At 39.3% G+C, this 22,310-nt stretch overlaps 1 protein-coding gene across 1 annotated transcript; it reads right to left on the bottom strand.

Annotated features, from left to right (window-relative positions):
* Nucleotides 1–30: 30 nt before the first annotated feature.
* aifm1 (apoptosis inducing factor mitochondrion associated 1) lies at nt 31–14,517 on the bottom strand. The gene is made up of 18 exons (XM_084941761.1): nt 14,174–14,517; nt 13,236–13,366; nt 11,399–11,519; nt 11,268–11,291; nt 10,748–10,855; nt 9,407–9,528; nt 9,169–9,299; nt 7,804–7,894; nt 7,531–7,615; nt 7,380–7,456; nt 7,007–7,115; nt 6,792–6,899; nt 6,615–6,703; nt 6,384–6,524; nt 5,719–5,861; nt 838–962; nt 551–738; nt 31–467 (listed from the first exon to the last, which is right to left on the bottom strand). Exons 1-18 carry the CDS (start codon nt 14,259–14,261, stop codon nt 396–398), a joined length of 1,953 nt encoding a protein of 650 aa, XP_084797887.1. The 5' UTR covers nt 14,262–14,517; the 3' UTR covers nt 31–395.
* Between the last annotated feature and the right edge of the window lie 7,793 nt (nt 14,518–22,310).

Genomic DNA, 22,310 nt, shown 5'->3' with positions numbered 1-22,310 from the left:
TAGAAGCACAACTGAAAATACAGAGATGAGTGATTTAAAAATAGCTTTTATTGCAGCTTTTTTTTTCTCCTCTGAACAAGCTGCTTTGATCACACCGACGGAAACGATGACCCATGTGCCACATTTGCAGCCTGGTGGGGGGGAATGCAGATAAGCAATCACGCGAGTTTGGTGACAGCAGAAAGATAACACAGAGACTTCTCCTAAAAGGAGGAAAAACAAGCGCAACAGATATAAATTCCAAATATGAAAATATTTCACCAACATAATTTACATTGATCCTCATTTGGTAAGTGTGACCAGTTGTGTCTTAGAGAATGTGGCAATGAGTCCCAGAGTTCAGCTGTCACATGAAGCCCCACTCCCTCCCGTGCACGTTTGTCGTCCCCACAGTCTTAATCCTCGTGGATGTTGAACAGCTTGGCCACTTCGTTCAGATCTGCATGCTCTTCTCCATCCTTGATGATCTACGAATAACAGAAATAAACAATTACAACAACCGAACGGATATTTTGCTCTTGATGACAAAAAGCAAAACGGCAGCACTTACCTTCCTTGCAACGGGCATTCTGTTAAACACGTTCCACAGGATAATGCCCACCACCACTTTGTCTCTTAGGTAGAAGATGACTCCTTTGCCATAGTCGTCTTTGTTCTCCACGACAGGAGCAGGTGTCACAGAGGCCACCGTGCTGGTGGCTGTGTCCTCCGTTTCACTTTCTGAGCGGATCCCAGTTCCTGCCGCAGATTTGAGAACACAGACTCTGTCTGACCCTTTGTCCTCAAAATCTATTTTTTTTCTCTCTTTGCTTGAAGGAAAAGGTTGACTGCTCCTACCTGACTCTTCTGTAGCAGCTTTAGGCGTATCCTTGGCAGTTGCTTTAGCAAACACGCCTACTGTTGGTAGACTGCTGTCAACAATCCCGATAGCCTCGTAGCCTACATCAGGACCCAGATCACTCCTGTAAGAAGGTACACGTGATTTACTGCAGTACCACATGTAGTTGAGAACAAAGTCAGAAATCATGCATAACATTTAGTAATTCTTTGCACAAAATGTCTCATGTGTTTTCAAAGTGGGGCTTGAAAGATTTCAAGTTTAAAACTGATCTGATATCTGATTCTACAAGCATGTAGATTAAATACATAAATACAAAATGTTAAACCAGGTCATGTTTGGAGGTGGGAGGGGCAGTGTTGGCAAAAGTACAGACACTCTGTACTTAAGTAGAAGTACAAATATTACTGTTAGAAAATACTCTAGTACTGTAAGAAAGTACTGATTTGACTTTTTTACTCAAGTAAAAGTAAAGAAGTACAGTAAGAAAGTAAAGGTAGCTCTTTGGAGGATGTTTCTATTTTTGTGCAAAGCTGATTGAACCTTGTGCTATATTAACAAAATGATAAAATAATATCAGTAGATGGAAATAAAAACCTTTAGTCTATTTTCTTCTAATTGTACTCAGCTTGAATCTGAAGAAAAAGAAGGAAAATAAAATATACATCTATTTTCTGTTGCCTTCATTGTAGAGGGTGACTCTGTCTCTAAGTAGGAAAATGTGTACAGTCATGAGTTAAAGTGGGATTCAGCAGGTGGGGGAACACTAAAATTGGCTGTAGTGGCCAATTTTGTGGGGAAAAGAACCATAACTCATCATCATAACTCTGATATAATTTCTACTGAGAACTCCAGTCCTTAAACTAGCAGCAAGTCTAATTCAGTTTAATTTTCAGCATGTTTCACAATATGAAAAAACATATTGTCACATGTACAGACCCAGTATCTTCTTAAATCCTACGGAGCAGTCCTTACCTTTAAATCTAACCTCTCTTCTTCCTCTCCTGTCCTGTCTTTCTTATCTTTCTCCATCCCTGAGTGAAGTTAGACCTTTCTTTTCTCTCCCTGTGAAATACAGCAGCTGAACCTTTAGCTAGCAACACACTGTGCGACAAACTGCACACAAATAGTTTGTGTGTTTACTGATTTTTGTTGAACTGCATTTGAAATGACCTGACACTTAAAAAAACGTCACTCCCTTTATGCTTGCTCCTCTTCTGCAGGGCTAGCTAGATGCTGAAGTACCGCAATACATGGACATGTGCAGTCATTGGTGTTGTGGCAAAAACAAAAGCCACCGTTCCACTTTCAACCCCTGACCTTGGCACATGCCATCTCTTTTTATGCAACATCCTCTGGTGATTAATCAACAAACAGGACTGCCTTTCATGCGATTCTGTTTAGGCTCAAATCGGTTTGATGTTTGGACGCTGGCAGTACCAAAATAGTAACTTACCCCCAAATGCATTAAACCAAAAGTAACACGTCTCTTTTGAAATGTAAAGAGTAGAAATTACAGATTTTCATTTAGAAATGTAGGGAGAAACCTAAAGTAGATACCTGGAAGAGTAAGTACAGATACCTGAAAATTGTATTTAAGTATTTAACTTAAATGGATTTAACTTCCCACGTCTGGGGGGAATGATTCAATATTAGTATGTGTAAAAAGTGTAGCCCTGCCTGCCTGCCTGCCTGCAGTATCTGGTGTGACTCTCTTGTGAAGAAATAACAGCAACAAAATGTTTACAAAAATTGTTGATTGGTCCATGACATCGGCTTGGAGGAATTTTCGCCCATTCTTCCGTAAAGAACAGCTTCTATTCTGGGATGTCGGTAGATTTCCTTACACGAACTGCTGCCTTCCTCCATCATTTCTGGTGGATTAAGGTCAGAACTGTAACTCAGCCATACAAAGCTTTATTACTCTCCAACTATTCTTGGTACAATAACTTGTGTGCTCCGTGTGTCGTCATTTTGATGCGTGACCCACTTTCAGCTGAGATTCGGTTCACAGGCAGATCTCCTGACCCTTTGCCTTCAGAATTTCCCGGAAGAATACAGAATTCATTGCTCTGATGGAAAGCCGTTCTGGCACAGTCTCAAGCCATGATGGGCATTATGGTGCAAAGCAGCGTTCCCCTTCCTCCAGAAGCAAGCTTGTTTAAACCTCTAAGCTTTATTTTGGTCTGATACAAGCATTTTGAACAGCCTTGCAACCCTGACGCACACGCGCACACACACACACGCACACACACGCACACACCTCGATAATCTTCTGATGGAAGACTCATGAACATTAACCATGGCAAGAAACACATTTAGTTACTTGTTCCGTTGTAAGCTCCCAGTCTTTTATACATCTCTTTTTGCTGGATTTGCTTTGAAAGTTCTCTCCATGCTTATGCTATTGTCTCACTCCCACAGATATTCAAGGAAAATAATTATTTACAAATATAAAAGAAGAAGCCCTCTCACATCTGACTGCTATCTCACTGTCTGGCAACGCTTGACTGTAATTTAACACTCACATTAACCGATATTCCTTAAAGTTCACATCACCCCTCCCTCCTCACAGATATGCTACAACAGACAATTTCTCTCAGAAATTAATAACTCGATTTGGCATTGTCTGATTTATTAATTCAGCTTTTTCCTTTTTTTTTTTTAAATCTACTTTTAAAATTTGTGCTAAAATCTGGTCAAGTTTTAGAGATTATATGTAGAAAACTAAAGGGTAGACAAACTTTGGAGCACCACTGTACAATTAAACTAGACACAGTCATTTTGTGCCAAGAAGTGTCACCTAGGATTTCTATGCCAAGAACATTTTCCTCACATTTCTGTTGGAAGTAGTTCTGCTGAAGTGAAACAAATGCCAGCTTTTTAAAACTTTACTGTCAAAACAGCTTCCTGAACACTGTGTGTATGTTTATATACCTCACACAGCTCCCATCTGAAACACGAGCACTGCTGAGGGCTGTAATCTTCAGTGACAAACCCCCACCGCTGCTGCCTGATGAGTTTTAAGACCTGAAGTGATGTCAGAGTCACCTGACCTTGACAAATTGCAAGGTTGCACAGAGAGCTTGTATAAAACTGCAGAGCCGGCCAGAACTATGCTTCGTTGATATTTATAGGGAATCTGTTGGTACGTCTCTTTACATTTTACATGCAGCATTTGAGCATAAACAGACGAACTTTTCAAAAGTTACTGACTATACTTTATAATTATATAAATATGAAGGACTAGTTAATGGAGCTGTGGTAGTTGGACGAATGTTCCTGTGTACTTTTTCTTGGACTGCAGTGAACCCATGTTTCAACAGTGTGTCACATTTCACCAGCTGCTAGCAACATGTATTCACACCATTCATCTGGGTCCTGAGAGTTGCATTCCACACTGTACTTACATTTTTGGTAACTCCCTTAATATCTGGAGTCCTACTGTGATCTTATTTATAATGTCTAACATATGCATGTCCAAGGCCATAAAGTTTTATTGTTTTTAAGCTTTAAATCAAATATTTAACCTTGTTAACCAGTCCGTGTGCTTTTTGATACACGAGAAAAAGTACGCAGTCATCAAGTCGAAAGTTTTACCTATTAGGAAATAATAAAGCAATTACAGGTCTTACTTACGAGGTTCTAAAATGATTTAAATACAACCTCAGATGAAAATGAATCAATCACATGTTACACCATGTGATTGATTAGCAAAGAAATCTGCCAAAAGCACTGTGTGAAAAGCTAAATAAGCTTAACATGCTTGATAAATCGTCAGAAAGTGTGAGCCCCTCTGTGAAGGCACAGGTTTTAGCAGTTTGCTTGTCTGGAGCGATCAGGTGTGTGTTACACGATGGCAGGGAGAAGAGACATCAGCAGTGATCTCAGTGAACAATCGTTGTCCACAGGTAACCAAAGGAATCAATGCCATCACCATTAGCAACATACTGGAAGCTGCCTGATGACGTGGGCAAGCTGAATGTTTTTTTTCCCCCCATTGTGCCTTTCATTGTTTCATTTTAGCTCAGTTTAAGGATTTTCTGCTCGTTGTTTTACCATGTGCGTCACAGTAAAACAGACAATGAAGCATAGGAGAGAAAAGTTAAGTGAAGACAATGTTGCCCTCATTATATTCTGTAAGAATAATAAAAGCACCACGTCTAAATCTGTCAAAATGCTGTTTGTGGTGACAGTTTCAGTTTTAAACAGGGAGCCATTGCCCAAAGTGCTGCAGAAACTGTTGATGTTGTTTCTTATGTGCTCTGTGACCTTGTCTCCCTTGACCTGCTGGAACAGTACCCTGTCTTGATCAGGACCTCCTGATTTATAATTTAAGCACTGGCTTTTTCTCATCTGTGTAAGAGTTCAGTGGGGTGGATCAGCACACACCAAAAAAATGAGGCAAGCAGCTAAGGAAGGCAGTGGGGCTCATTTTCATATATGCATGCATAGTTAGTGAGGCAAATATAAAGCATTTTATTGCAAGATGGTATTATTTATTTTTTATCGAATTCTGATGAACAGAGATGACTCTTCAGGGGTTTAAAGTCTCTCTCGGGACGGATTTAATGTCCCCTAAAGACATTTTAAATATTTTAATGGTTTTCAAGACTTCAAAGGAATCATGTATGTTGATCTGACCTCTAAAAGGATTACATCGGAGTCCCTTGCACCACTGCACATGCTCTCTGAGTTAAATGCATTCAGTGCAATCAAAAATTAAGACTGTTCTCGCCTTCACAAACTCTTTCCTTCATTTCCACTTAAAAGAAGTTTTCATGGTTTGCATCCACAGGTCTCATTTGGGGAGGGTGAGAAAAAAAAAGACTTTATAGCCCATAGTAAGTAGAAGTAGTAAACAAAAGTATGATACCTACCAGAACATGGACTGATGCCAGTAGGGTTTGCTGGCTCCCGTCATGTTCTCTCCAGCTAGTCTACCACTCACAACAGCGTGATCGTGGTGCTCCACACGTCTGCGACCCAGTCTGATGTCATAGAAACACGCAGCATCTCCTGCCTACATCAACAAGAATCGATTGGGAACATGCAGTATGGCTTAGATTATGCAGTTTTTATTTCATGTTAACAGGCACTGACAATATTTTCCTAAAACACAACATTACATTCAAAATAGGACATTGCCATTACACTACAATTTTAATTACACTGTTTTATATTAGGACTATGACTTGATTGAGCCTGAAGAGGGCGCTTTAATCAAAAAGAAGACAAAATCATCATTGTGCATCGGTTGGTGAAAATGTGGTGGTTTTGGTTAAAACAAGCGATAACAATTATTCCTGTGTCCAAAATGATCAGTGAAACTAGAGGTATGAGCACAATGGGATAATAATTAAGTTAAGACTTTCCCACAGGTTTGAAATTTCTACAAAAGTGACTTTAACTAAATTACTCAGCATTTTCTAGGATTTTATAGGCAAACCAGCAAAGCACAGCACAGGAACTTTTAAAGAGGGATTTTTAATCACAGCTTTTCGGGATCTTGTTAGCAGAAAACGTCATATGAACATTAACTTACCACCCAAATATTGGACCTGGCTTGCAGCTCTGCGTTTACCCGGTAGCCACCAAAGTCAGAGTCCACCTCCAGACCTCCTGACTTAGCAAGGTCAACATTTGGCTCTAGGCCAACAGCTGTAACAATGTGATCAGTTTTCACCTACAAAAATAAAACGATAGATAATCAGCAGCTTATAAATAAATTCAATGTCCTGATTTTGTCCGAGTTTGTGTAGAAATCTGAACCTACCAATCTACCATCCTTTAGATGGATTTCTAATTTGTCATCTTTGCAGGTCACAGACTTCACCAAAGCTTCTGAAATAACCTTTACACCCTCTATGAAAACAGGCAAGACATCATAATATAATGAGACACATAAAGAACATTTTTTGTCTTTGGAGACTTATATGAAATAAAGTTGGACCTTTCTTGACTTTTTCTGTTGTCCAGTTGCTCAGATACTCGGGTAGCACTTTTCCCATGTTACCCTTCTCAGGGAACATCTGTATCACCTCCAGATCCGCCTCAGTAGCTAAAAAGAGAAAGAGGAAGAACAACAACTAAGAAAAGAGTTACTTATGCTGGACATCAGTGTTCTTATCTACTCTGCTAGTTTCTCAGCTCGTCATCTGTTCTTACATCTCCTGCCAAGGGCACAAGCCAGCTCGCTGCCCAAGAAGCCACCTCCAATGATAGTGATGGATTTTACATTCCTCGAGACCTTATCTAGAGATCTGAAGTCCTCAATCTGTGGGAAAAACAAAAAATGAATTTAGAGCAACAGTCAGATTTTTTTATGTAAACAACAGTAAGACTTCTGTCTGGAAAATCTCAATGCTTGTAATGATCTAAATCAAAAAAGACAAAACTTTTTTATTTTCATTTTAAAATAGTTAATATTTCCTTCGTGGTATGCCTTAACACTCACTCCAACAAGCTGTATATACATACTATCAGCCACAGATGGTTAGCGTGAAACATCTCTACCACCCCCTTGTGGCTACACACTGACCTTGCGGAACAAAGTGGTTCTCATCATCACTTCCTCTCCTGCTCTTTCAATGACTTGGAGATTTCTTGGCACACCACCTGAGAAAGATAAAATTAGCTTCTACCAGGTTTAAGTGATAAAAACAGACAAGAAATAAAACAAGGGAGTTTACCTGTAGCAATCAAACACTTGTCATATGAAATCTCAGTGTCATCGTCCAGTTTTACTTTGTTTCCTCTCACATCCATGTGAATCACCTATAAAAAAAATAAGTATACCTCATGAATAACTTCTGCTTTCCAGGTTTAGACATCATAACACATAGTGCTTGCAAATCTGTCAATATAATTACTTCTGGTCTGAATACTTCACTTTTATTCAGTATAATTTTATTCATATACTGAATAAAATTATGGAGACTGAGGAAAGAAAACCATAAATCTACCTTTTTTCCAGTGAGAACAGCCACTCCTCCATTTTCTACACTATCCAGCTCTTCTGGGTTAATGTAGAATGACGGCGGCTGGAAGTAGATGCTAGCAAATAAATACAAAAGTATTAAAATGACTAAACCACTGAAAAAGAAAAAAAGCTTCTCAGAAATGTTTATAGAGTACACATTCAGTTTTTTACAACAATACCAGGTGTTTAAAAAAAAAAAAAAAAGTCTATCACCTCTTTGTAGAGAAACTGCAAGATTTGTTTGGTATTAACATTTATTAAAGGGAAACAGCAGTAAAATAGAGACGTTAGTAACAACCAAATTTTATAAGTGGATGTCTCAGTGTTCCTGCAAATTTTAAAGGTCAGAATGACTGCATTTCAGACCAAACAATGTTGAAATAATAAATTATATGCAGGCATTTATAAACAAGCCATGGATACAAGTTTGGTATACAATAGCACATTATTATAACAGCACATTTTAACCGTTAACTGTTCCAAACATTTTGTTGCACACTGAGCCTAAAGACGTCTCTTTAGGCTAAATTTGGGTGACAGTGCAGTGCTTAGTAATGTCGCCTCACAGCCAGAAGGTTCTGGGATTGAACATCTAAGCTTGGCAGGGCCTGTCTGTGTGGAGTTTGCATGTTCTCTGCTGTGTGAGTTCTCTCGGGGTACTCCAGCTTCCTCCCAGTCCAAAAACAGGCCTGTTAGGTTCACTGGTGAATCCAATCTGAAGTACATGTGAATGAAACCTTGACTGGTTCTCTGTGTTAGCGCTGTGATAGACTGGCAACCTGTCTGGGGTTAACCCTGCTTCTTGCCTGAAGTCAGCTAGGATAGACTCCAGCCCCACGTGAAATTTCTTATAAGTGGCTAATAAAATGGATGGATGATATGGCGGCAATGTTACATTTGGTAAAGGTCTACTGTACATTATCATAACTCTCTTATTTATTTGCAATACATGTATCCATCTATTTTCAGCTGTTTCCATCTAATATCAGCAACTGATTACTGTGGGTTAAATAATTCATTGTAAAATGTGAATGAGGTTAGCCAAGTTCTTTCACTGGTATAGCCTACATTCAATTCTCTCTGTGCTGGAAGTTAGACATAAACTGCCTAATACAATCTGCAAAAATTAACACCTATTTTTAAGGAAACAAGATATTTTAAGACTTAATTTTGCTTTATTTTTTCCCTTTTTAAAGAACAATGGAAGCCCTGTGTTTAAGTCTGAAGAAGGCACAATAGTGCCAGAGGAAGCTTGAATTTTTCAATAATGTAGCAAGACATGGCCAAGGACAGACAGATGCTGAGACAAAAGAACTGAGAGCACTAAGGTTAAATAGACCAAACACACCTCCTTTCTTTTCCGTTCCATTGTTTGAAGCGCAGAGTTTCTGTCACACTGGGATCATCAGAGAACCACAGCTCTTTAGAAAGAGGAGGTCTCATATATGGAAGGTCTGGCTCATCAGTCACAATTAGTACCTGGCAGTAAAAAAACAAACAAACAAAAAGACTCATATTTACCAAATTCAGGTACAACTAAACAAGTAACAAAGGGAATTCAAAGTGAACATAGGGGCTTTACTGACCTTGGCACCGGGGTCTCTGGCTCGAATAGACCGAGCAGCAGCAAAAGAGGCAGTACCTCCACCAATGAGGAGATAAGGGGCATGTGAGGGCAGCTTGAGAGAGGCAGGTGTGAAGCCCACGGCTGATTTTCAGATGGAAGAGGAACAGCAAGCACAATTGAGAGTGAAAGTAAGACAAAAGAGGCTCAGAGTAACTCATTATTTTCCTACAAATAATGAATGGAGACCAGATAAGCCCGCCGATACACTAAATGTACTTCAAAAACTAAACTAATCAATGAAGGAAAAAAAATCCTCACTCATACTGAGGCTGCTGGCTTGTTGTTGGCTCTAGAGAATTCATTTTAGCCTATTTTGTTTTTTGTTTTTTTTTTATTTTGGCTTCTTTAAAGTCTCCACATTCAGCTGGCTGAGGGTGATTTAGGTGTCTTATTTGGGGGTCACCACTCAATTTACCTTGGCAGACTTTTTGTCTTCACTCACAGTGAGAAGCCTCCATGCTAACATGTTAGTATGTGGCTGTGAGTGTGCATGTCACCATGTGCATGAAACATAGTGGGCACTGGTTTGGCCAGGAAGATGGAAATCTGTCGATTCCACTCCCTCACTGGTTTCGTCAGTGCATCTCTGAATGCTATCTTTGTGGCTATTTTATCTGGGGCTGTTTTTAATCTTACTTACATGGCAGCAAATGAGGTATCATTTGCAAAATTCTCAGCTTTTCAATAGACAGTACGCACGAAAAAAAAAAAAAAAAAGAGATGATAAAAGTGTGAAGCACGCAAAGAATCTTTGTTGTAAAACACATCATCTCAATTTAACAAATCCAACAACATATTTTTAACACGTGGAAATTTGCTTTGCCGCCTGCCTGCTTGCACTGACCTGCTTTTGCCAGTTGGTGTCATCATTTCTAATACCCAAGCACAGCGGTCCCCAACCTTTTTTGCGCCACGGACCGGTTTATGCTCGACAATATTTTCACGGACCGGCCTTTAAGGTGTCGCGGATAAATACAACAAAATAAAACTAGTACCGGTACCGAAAAAAAAGAAGATTTATTCATAACACACGTGAAAAGACCCAGGAAAACCGAGTTAACGATAAAAACGATAACAAAATAACGCTGAAAACCGATAAAAACCCTCAAAACCATACATTTCACACCTTAGCCTCAACTCTCGCGGCCCGGTACCAAACGACTCACGGACTGGTACCGGTCCGAGGCCCGGGGGTTGGGGACCGCTGCCCAAGCATATAAAGCATTGCATGCTCTAGATATTTTTTATATTGCTAAACATGCATGGTAGATGAAGAGGAAAAAAAAAGTATGCAGACAACCTGGAGGCAGTTCGGTTGTTTCACTGGTGGCTACTGCTTCAGTGCCTGATGCTGGAGGGCTTGGCTCCTGGGATGAAGGAGCTGTTTCAGGTTTTGGCTCAGTGGTGGCTGAGAGAGAACACACAGTTAAAAATAACTTTGAGTAACATTCAGCATATAGAGCAAGAGACAATCTGGTTTGTGGTTCAGTGAGATATTTAAAACAGTCTCCAATTCAAGTACAGTCTGTAACGCAGTTTGTTTTAAAGCCTCAAAATTTGCTGCTTATATGGAAAATAAAGTCAAAGCTAAACCATGCGCTATGGACTCAGCTGATTAAAAGGCTCTTCTAACACCTTTAAAAACACAAATTCCTTTAAAAAGTTGTCACTGCGAACAGCATTTAAGCGCTGCACTTAAGAGGCCTGGAGGAGATCTGTTTAAATGTGTCAAGGTTACAAAGCTTTACTTCCTATTAGTTATTAACATAAGTGGAGTTTGATCAGTAACCGACTACACAGACATGGCAAAGATCACTCACCTTTTGTCTCAGTGGTTTCTACAGCTAAAGGACAAAAAAAAAATCAAAAAGTGAAATTCAGAAATTTGTCAGAGGTTAACAGTAAAGGTGAAAGTTGTCTTATTAACCAATAGTTCCTAAAAGCTGCTCACCGGGAGGCTGGGGCTGGATGGGTGTGACTGATTCTTTTGCAGCTGCTTTTTGTGATCTGGATGAAAGTTCAGTGATACGGGCCTGATATCTTTGCTGGTCTCCTTTCATAGTATGGTACGCCTGTGAAAAACAGATAAATGGACTAAGTTTAGTCACTGACAAATTCAATGATTGCTTCATTTTGTCAAGCTGTCCAATTTTGCCAGTCAGATCTGGTGTCAACGGTTATCTTTCGGTCATGAGCAAACAGGCAGTGGAGGATTTTAAACTAGGACTGGGTGATATAGCCATTCAACCATTTTCTTAATTACTTGCGCAATCTGGGATATGCTGGGGCAGTGGAGTATATCCCAGCTCACAGAGGGGATCAGGCGAGTTACAACCCAAACAGGTCACCAGTCTATCGCAGAGCTGGCACAGAGACAGACAACCGCACACACACGCGCATACACTCATATCGACACCTACAGCCAAATTAAAAATCACTAAATAACCCAACATGCATGTCTTTGGACTGTGGGAGGAAGCCAGAGTACCCACAGAACCCACACTGGTAGAAAAAACGCAAACTCCACAGAGGAAGGGCCCAGCTGGCTGTCAGAATCTGCTGGAGGTGACAGCAGATCACTCCCATCACGGTTGTTATACTGATTTATTTATTTTTTTTAATCTATCCATATAACTGCTCTGCTATTCAAACAAGCTTAAGTAAAGCCAACAACTAATAATTCATAGTCTGAAAGTAAACATTAACTTCATGCATCTGTGAAAACAATCAAAGGGTCTGATTTGCTAAGATGACACGCTACAAAAACATGTTCTTTTAAAAAACACCAGACTCTGTTGACAAAAACAGTAACTTTTATTTACAGAAAACAAAAGTTGGAGGTCACACTGCGTGACTTAAGTGTTGTAATGTGTTATGTGGGATCAAAACTCATCGACTAAAAATTCAAAGTCTCAGAATAACACAAACTAACAAAGCAGCCATTGCAGCAGTGGTCAAACAACTCCTGTGTTGCGTGAAGTAAAATTACTAATTTTGTTAATGGAATCTAGTGGAGAGTAACAACTTGATTTCTTTTCCAGTGAAAGCTGTACTTTCAGGTGGCTAAAATCAAACGTCGCTGCTGACTGTGTCTACAGCAGTACATGGATTTTAGTTTTTACTCCGAGTAACACGGTGACTGTGGATCTGAACCTCATACAGGCTCACTTCAAAGAAACTGAACCATCCCTACCTAACAGAACATAAACCAGCTGCTTTTAACACTGCCTATGAAATAATGTTGCTTTTATATGGGGGTGGCTGTAGCTCAGGAGAGCAGGTCATCTACTGAGCTACAGCCACCCTGTGGAAGGCTGGTGGTTCGATCCCTGGCTCCCCCAGTCTGCAAGCCAAAAAACCTTGGGCAATATACTAACCCCAAGTTGCTCTCCAATGCATCCATCTGAATATGGATCAGAGTATGAGTGTGTGTGAATGTTAGCTAGAAAGCACTTAAAGCATAGAAGAAAGTGCTTGTGTGAATGGGTGTGAATGGATGTTAATGGGTGAATGTGGCATGTTGCATGTTTGAGTGTTCCGGGAGAGTAGAAAACCGCTATATAATAATCAGTCCATTTACCATATATAATACAGAGATATGCAGGCCTTCTAAATATCTTGTATTGGCATTAAGCATAAAAATATAGATTTGTTTTTCTTTTGTCCATATTGCTCAGCCCTTAATGTTCAATTTACAGAAATAAACCCCAAGAAAAGGGGCGGAAAATCATTGCTCCAATTAATAAATTTGCACACTCTCTCTATGATGATAAACTAAGCTTACTCACATATGCCACGCCAGCAATGGAGGCTGCTCCAACCAGGAGGGCATACTTTAGATTATCCCCACCACCCCCTGGCAGCCCACTGGACATGTGAGCTGTGGGTACATGTGATGGTATTCTGCCATTGTTCAAACCTGAAACAATAAACCAGCACACACATGATTAAACACTGATTAAAGCTACAGCACTCTTAATTATGTTCACAAACGTTACTAAATCAGGGTTCAGTCCTGCTTCTAATAAAAAGAAATTGCCAAGTAGCTACCTGTTTAATACACGCTTAATACATCTGTGGATGTTGACAGTGGAAAAGGACTGAGTAAATATATGCTCCTGTGCTTGTCCTCATCACACCTCTAGGGTTTAGGAAAGCGCCTTAAATTACTTTTACATAAAATAGAGGCAATGGCAAACCTATCTGACTTGCGTTGCAGGTGTCATTCCACTCTAAGAGTAATAGATATAACGTGACATATTATTATGAAGATTAATGTACATTCTAGCAATCTACATACTGCACAGGACTGGGCTTATCCTTTCTGGGTCATCAGAGACTGCAAGACCCCATGATTCAAATCCAACACTGGGCCCTTGCATAAACGGGCACAGAACATGGTGTAACACCTGTACCAGCACTAGACACGTGAAAAACATGCTTGCTGACGTTATCAGTTAACGTTGGTGCTTCAATCAATGAAATGAGATGCAGTTTAAGTTAGGTCGTTACTGAAATTACATCTTGCGTCGTTAACGTTTGCTAATTAGCTGAGTTAGCTTTCTAATAACCATCCAAAGGTCGCTGAAATTTACATGCGCTAAGCTAACAGGGCTACCCCCCATGGATTCATGTATTGCTGCTGTGTAATATCATGCTACAGGCAGTGCATGATCAAACCGAGGTCAGCTAAAAGGAAGACAAGTTACTGTAACTAGATACTTACCTGCTTTTCTCACATTCTGCCGGCACAGAGTTGATGAAGTTCTAGCCAAAGGAGCGAGCTTTTTCCACACAGTCCTACATTTCAGCATTGTGGCTCAGCTCCCGGTTTACTCGCAGACTTGTCGGATAAAAACACAAGCCGGTTTACCCTTAATTTAATTCCAACAGCCTGCAGACACTGACAACTAGCTGCACGGCACCACACACCAAGGCCAGGGACAGGTCATACGTTTCTGGGGAATGATGGGTAATTGTAAAGACGGTAAAGACGCCTAAGATTGGTCGCCCCTAAAAAAGAAGAAGAAAAAGAAAGATGGCGTCGCTCCTGACATGAATGACAGCAACTCTGTTATCGCAAGTAGCAGCTATACTGAACTCTTTCATTCAAGGCTCTTTGGTAATTGCGCGAACCCCCTTCTTGTTCCTTTCTTAAAACAACTGCAGTCAGAGTTTACTGCTGCCCCCTGCATGTCATTTAAAGTAATACTACAGTAAATTGTTGAAAAACGGCTTTAAGTTATGAAAACACAAAATGAGGTTGTGTATTCATGCAAAACACATTTAAACATAATAATGAATATTATTTATATATTATTAACGCAGCTAATGACTTAAAGAATTTCAAGAAATAAAAATCTTTTTAATATAATGTGCTTTAATGAATTTTACATATAGTCCATGTATGAAGGTTTATTGTAAGTTATATAAACAAATCTTTATTGGGTTTTTACTGTCATAATTTATGAGTGGTAGGCTAGATTTCTAATAATTAGTGTTGCCACCCTCTGGTGGTTGAATAGAATAGAATAGAATAGCCCTTTATTGTCACTGTTCAACGAAATTGTGGGTGCTCCACGCCAACTGTGCCAAAATAAAATATAAATAGTAAGACAGCAGGAATGAATAACAAACAGGAGAAATATGTACAAAAACAAGAGTAAGGTACACATTAGAGAACGAGTTGCGAAGTGCTTGGAAGTAGTGCAAAGAAAAAGACTGAGGTCTGAATACTGTCTTTGTATGAGTGGCCTGAGCGAAGACTGTTACTCAGATCGGTGGGTGAGTAGGCAGGGGCAGGGGTGGGTGTGAGGAGATAGTGTTTGTTTACAGTCCAAATGGCCCAGGGCAAGAAGCTGTTTGTGAGTCTGGAGGTGTGGGACCTGATTGACCAGAGGGCAGCGGATCAAACAGGTTGTGGGTGGGGTGCAAGGGTTGATGTGTGATAGCCCTGGTTTTCCTGAGACAGGAGGATCTGGCAATGGCCTCCATTTCTGGGCAGTGTTAATTGCGGTTCTGGCCTTCCTGTTCTCAGTTGTGGCCCATATTTACCAAACACCCAGGCAGTAGGAGAGCATGCTGAGGAGCAGTGGACGGCCAGCAGCAGCTTCTGGCCAAGGTTGTTCTTCCTCAGGACTTGGAGGAAGCGCAGCTGCTGCTGGGCCTTCTTTACCAGGGCGTTGGTGTTGTGGGTCCAGGTGAGTAAAAGGGATTCATTCTGTTTATAGGAATGCTATAGTCAGCCATCAGCTGCATAATGGTGATTTTGAAAGACTTGTCATTTGCACATTTCAAAGCTTGCTGGTAAATTATAAGGCAAGGAAATAACTTTGTGTTGGATAATGAGGATTAATGTACTTCCTTTTTTTGAGAAGAAAAGCTAAATAAGCAATGGTGGGTAGCTCTTTTTACTGGCAGGAGAAGTTACTACTTCCCTGATATAATAAAAGATCATTTAGTAAAAACAAGCCTCTGAGTTGCTTTGTTTGTATGTATGTATGTGTGTGTATGTAACATAATAAAGTCAGAACATTTCACACAAATTACAAATTACATCCTTCTAAATATTACTCTGCTACCACAAATACAAATACACAAATGCCAAAAAAAAAAAAAAAAAAAAAAGATATGCTGGTATTTTATAACTTAGCTTGCAACATAAAGTGTAATTTCCTAATGTGTAGCATGTTTTTTGATTTGAGATTGCAATTTTCCCCACTTACAATGACCAGTTTAGCTAGGTTGTTTTGCTAGTTTTACACAGGTTGTGATTTGGTGATGCCATGGAAGTGCACATTGAATGGGATTCTCTTCAGCCCTGATCCTCCTTACCCCCAGAAGCTGCTCTGAGACTTCATTAGAGGAGAAGATGATCCCCTTTTCTGTCATTTCACCTGTTTAAATTCAGGAACACTTTGAAAATGAACCTAACTTGACTCTGGCTTACTTGACTGAAGAGGAAACTTAAGGAAAGAACTAAAGAAATTCCAAACTCTTAAAAGTCCCAGATGCATTTTCCTGCATCAGTTTAATATGATGGACACTTTTTTGAGGAGTTCACAGCTGTTTGTGAAGCTTTGTGAAATATTCCCTATTGTTTTGTGATAGCCTTATTTGTGTCATTTTAATTTAGGATATATTTCAATATGATATCAATAGATTTGATAGTAAATTGAAAGTGGGCTTCATGTGCTCAGAGTGTCTGGTTCTCTTTTAAACTCCTCCTGCTTAACACTCTGGTCCTAGGTGTGAATATTATTGTTGCATGTTCGGATATCCTCTTCTTCAAGCCCCAGATAATGATTCTAGGTGTAAATCCCAACAAGCTTTGCCCACGTAATCTAACAGGAGAGGCACTCAGTGAGTGAATATCAGATCGAAATAAATCTATGAAAACACAGGGAGGAAACACTTCATCTCAGGCTCATGTGACAATCACAGCCGCAGAGGAGTTTTAAATTTAAATGTATTCTTGTAAAAACACTGATAAACTTCAAAGCTTTATTCCTTTTTAGATCATACCAGCAGGAGTAGAGGCAGACACACACAGGATTATTTATTGACTGATTTTTATTCACTTATGATGATGAAGATTATTATATATTATTAATCTTCATTTCAAAGGTAAGGAAAGGACGAAGAAGAAGAGACAGAGGGAGAATGAAGGTAGAGTAGAGAGAAGGTGAAGTGGAGGGCCAGGGGAGAGAAGGTGGTAGAGGGAAGATGGAGACAGGAGGATGAAAGGAGGGAGAAACAGGAAGTGGATTAAAGGTGGAGTGGTGAAGGTAGAGAAGATAAAGGGAAAGTGGAAAAAGGGGAGAGGAAGAGGAAGCTATCGCTCTCCCTGAGTTGAACCACCAGTTTCCTCAAAGTTTGTGTAACTAGTAGATGTTTTTTTCTTTTGGAAGCAGCTCTTGTTCTTGACTGTCTTCTCCTGCTCGTTTGTCTTCTTTTTCGCCTGCTTCTTCTTTCCCCATCCTTCTGTGACAGTTCAGTGTCTACCATCTGTCTTTATCCCCATCACGTCAATCTTCTCATTTTGAGTGCTTTACGGACCTATAACAATTAATTTTGCAGTCCCCTTGTCTTCTCTTCCAGTGCTTTCTGGGCTTCCAACAATTCCTTCTTTGCATTGTGAATTTTTTTTTTTTTTTGCCTCCTGCGTTGCCCTTTTCTCTTTCTTTAGCCCTCTCTGGACTTCCAACAAGTCTTTATGTTTTCAAGTTTCTTCTCTGTTTTGTGTATTTTTGCTTTTCTCCTCTTTCAGTGATTTTCAACTTTGTTCTTAATCCTCAGCTTATCCAACTCCTCTTTGTAGGATGCTGTGAATTTGCTGAGTTTGTCACCTTGTTCTCCTCCAGATTACTGGTTGGTGTTTTGGCCTGCAGACTTTAATGGTCTGTGCTGCTCTTTGTGCACGCTATCTAGAGAGGTTCAGAGCAGCAGATGGGGTTGCTGGTTTTAGTCTCTGTTGAGATGCTGATACCTCCTCTCTCTGGGATGATTACAAACAGTCCTGGACAAAAATAGAAGCATAATAAGCAAACACAAGAGAAAAACAAAACTGTTGGAATAGTGGATACAGGGGAAAAGTGAAGTTAATGAGGTAACTGTAGTTCTGTGGATTCCTGGATGACTGCCAGTAAAAGTAAACAAAGTGGATGTGTGTTCCTATGCGCTATGCAGGTTGAGATCTCATATAAACAAAGTCACATACATGACATGTGGACCACCCTTTGCTCATATGCTGTAAATACCACCAAGCAGAGTTGGTTTAATCTTAAAACTGAGTTTTTCATGTTGGGCCCTGATAAAGAGTTAAAAAAATACATCAGCCTCTTCCCAGCAATATCAAATCACCTTCAAGTAATTTCTGTATCATTTTTGATCAGCTTTTGAATTCTGACTGTAAAGGCCTTTACACACTGCAAGTGTAAAATCTGTGCAAAAATTTCATGTGTTAAAAATATGTCTTGGACTCATGTATTCTTAATGCAGCCATTCACCCCGAACAAGTCATTTTCAATGGACAAATCTGCAGCATTACAATAATACTATTTTTACCTTAGACACTGCAATGATTTCTCTGCCTCCTCAGATGTGTTGCCCACTCTGCCAGCAAAAGCTCAAGCTGATGTCAGGAGTTGAAGCTGTCAGTGATACAGCTTCAACTCCTGGATCAAACCATGAAATTCTCTCTGCTGCTGCCTTCTTTGAGAACTGGATGAACCCAGAATCTAAGTTTCTTTCTTTTCTTGTTTAGAAACATCTGGACCAGCTCATCAGCACTTGATGTCAACTTCATTTTTTTCACAGTAAGTTTTTGAGGACAGATTTTCTGCAGAAACACAGCACGTTTGGTGCATGTGTGTAATACATTTGCATCCAAACAAAACTAGACTACTAAACTAGACTACATATATACATTCCACCACTGAGTCAGTGCTCTCAGAATATTAACAGAGATTATCCTCTTAACAGTCTCTGCTCAAACACAACTAGTTATTCGAAGATAATCATTTGAATTAAGTGTGTTGGAGCAGGGAAGCACCTAAAAACCTGAAACAAGCAGCCCCAAAGACCATAATTTAGGATTAATACCCTAAGAAGAGTGGTCTAACTGCATAATATTGCCCTAAGGCAAGCGCTATTTTGTCTAGGATTATGCTTTCCACATCGAGGAACCTGCAAGGGACTGAGTAAATTTCATCATCAGACAGTGAGCATGTGGCTCCCTGCAGGTCTATATGTATATATATTTAGAAAATATATATTAATTTCAACTTTAACACGTAAAACCCCCGATATTAGCATTAGCATTTGCAGCTCCTGATAGCACCCTACAGGTCAACTGTCAAACTCTCTTCTTCTCCTCTTCATTTTACAAAACAGTAATGTGTCTTGTGGCATTAAATAAAAAATAAATGATAATAATTTTTAAGGGACACTAACCAGAAATTTGGTTTACTGCCTGAGGGCTACACTACGGCTACAAGGTTAGCTAGCCGCTCACTAGCAAAACGCAGTTACTCTTAACATACAGGAGCCTAAACCTTTTTTTAACTTGCTGACTCACTGCAGTTATCCCCAACCATCACCATTAGTTCTAACCGAATGTGATTTTTAACAGACGGACTCCAGGTCTTTATGTCTTTAAGACATTCCTGCAGTTTAACTAATTGGTGTGTGTTATCTGGCTTCATGGACAGATAGAGTTAGGTGTCATCTGTATAGCTGTGAAAATGTAAAAATACTATGTCTTCTAATGATACTGCCTAGGGGAAGCATGTATAATGTAAACAGAATTGTTCCTAGCACTGAACCCTGTGGAACACCATAATTGACCTTAGTGTGTGAAGAGGACTCTCCATTTACGTGCACAAATTGGAGTCTATTAGATAGATATGATACAAACCACTGCAGCGCAGTACCTGAAATACCTACAGCGTGCTCTAATCGCGCTAATAGAATATTATGGTCAACAGTATCAAACGCTGCACTAAGGTCAAGCAGGACAAGCACAGAGATGAGTCCACTGTCAGAGGACATAAGAAGATCATTTGTAACCTTCACTAAAGCTGTTTCTGTGCTGTGATGAAACCTGACTGAAACTCTTCAAATAAGCCTTTCCTCTGCCGATGATCTGTTAGCTGTTTGACAACTACTCTTTCAAGAATTTTTGAGATTGGCCTATAATTAGCTAAGACAGCTGGGTCTAGAGATGGCTTTTTAAGTAAAGGTTTAACTACTGCCAGCTTGAAGGCCTGTGGTACATAGCCGATTATTAGAGATAGGTTGATCATATTTAAGATTGAAGCATTAATTAATGGCAGGACTTCTTTGAGCAGTTTTGTAGGAATGGGGTCTAAAAGACACGTTGATGGTTTGGAGGAAGTAATTATTGAAGTTAACTCAGAAAGATCAATTGGAGAAAAAGAGTCTAAATGAATATCAATGGTACTAAAAGTAGCTGTAGATAATGTTACATCTGTGGGATGATTATTGGCAATTTTTTCTCTAATTTTATTTGTGAAGAAGTTCATGAAGTCATTACTAGTTAACGTTAAAGGGATGGTTGGCTCAAAAGAGCTCTGACTTTTTGTCAGCCTGGCTACAGTGCTGAAGAAAAACTTGGGCTTGTTCTTATTTTCTTCAATCAGTGATGAGTAGTAAGATGTTCTGGCTTTGTGGAGGGCTTTCTTATAAAGCAACAAACTATTTCTACAGGCTAAATGATGATCTTCTAAATTTGTGACACGCCATTTCCTCTCCAGCTTATGATTTATCTGCTTTAGGCTACGTGTTTGAGAATTATACCATGGAGTCAGGTACTTCTGATTTGAGGCCTTAGTTTTCACAGGAGCTACAGTATCCAGAGTCGTACGTAATGAGGAGGTAAAATTATTAACAAGATAATCGACCTCTGTTGGAGTAGCGTTCAGATAGCTGCTCTGCTCTGTGTTGGTACAGGGCATCGAAGATGCTAACAGTGGGTGGATTATATTCTTAAACTTAGTTACAGCGCTTTCAGAAAGACATCTACTGTGATGAAGTCTACTCTCCACTGCTGTGTAATCATTATCGTAAATGTAAATGTTATCAGGAAATGATCAGACAGATATTATATTATATTTATATATTGGTATTATTTTAAGTAGTTTATTAACAGGTAAGATGCTGGTTTTTATTTTTGTTTTCTTTAATATTTTGACAGAAAGTAATATTTTATTCTCTGTTGTTTCTTTTTTTAAAAAAAAAAACAACAAAAAACAACAACAAACAAACAAACAAGCAATGTCTGTAATTTTTTTTATTGTTTTGTCACCCTCTGGTGGCTGAAAAGACAGTTATTCTGTATGTTGTGATTGTAGGAATGCTATTGTCAGCCATCATCTGCATAATAGTGATTTAGAAAATTTATATTCAAAATTTGTGATAAGAAGTAACTTTTAGTCGGATAATGAGGATTAATGTATTTCCTTTTAGAGAAAGAAAGATAAAGGGTGAGGTCGTGGTGGGTTGTTCTTTTTACTGGCAAGAGAAGTTTAAAGAAAGAAAAAACAACAACTTCCCTAGTATGATAAAAGATAATTTCGTGGTGAGTTGCACAACTGTACTTCAGAAGTATCTCTATCTGATGTGTTTAGCGTTTATATGATGAAGTCACTGATAATGACTTTTAAGTTAGAGCATTTCATTCAAAATAGAGGCCTTCTGAATATATACTGCTCCTACCACCACCAGCAGCAGCTGTATGTGTCTTACTTTTACACTACCATGCCTATCAGCAGTATTTTCACCACTACCAGTTCTTCTTCACGGTTTTTCTGTGCAGAAGTACGTGACACTACCACACAAATTTAAAGCCTAAGCTAGCGTGTAATGACATTTATGTATTTATATGCAAATACACAAAAACTAAATTAGAAGATATGCTGGCACTTGCCAGCCTGCAACTTAATTTGCAGTTTCCTAATATTTAGCATGTTATTTTACTGAATACAGGTTTGCCTACATAACATTACTCACCAAAAAGGAGACGCAGTTAAGAAAGGAAGAAACAAATTATGATGTAAGTATTTAAGGTGATGAGCTATATGGAGTATTTTAAAAGAAAGGCCAATATACTTTGCACTTACAATATATTAACTATGTATTTTAAGTATTATGAAGAAGCAGTAAGGAAAATGATGGCCTGAATTCAGAGGAATTTCGTAATGAACCAAAGGAAATTACCACACAAGTAACAGGAAACGGTAACTGTTGCATGTTTTGCAACAACAACAACAACACCCTCAATATAAACCTTTTTTTTTTTTTAAAGCAATAATCACAGCATTAAAATTAAAGACAAGAGCTAC

Source organism: Perissodus microlepis, chromosome 10 (assembly GCF_051167445.1).
Source record: "Perissodus microlepis isolate ML-2025 ecotype Zambia chromosome 10, ASM5116744v1, whole genome shotgun sequence".
Classification (NCBI taxonomy): domain Eukaryota; kingdom Metazoa; phylum Chordata; class Actinopteri; order Cichliformes; family Cichlidae; genus Perissodus; species Perissodus microlepis.
Note: the sequence above shows the minus strand (reverse complement) of the source record. Positions and strands in the feature narration are given on the sequence as shown.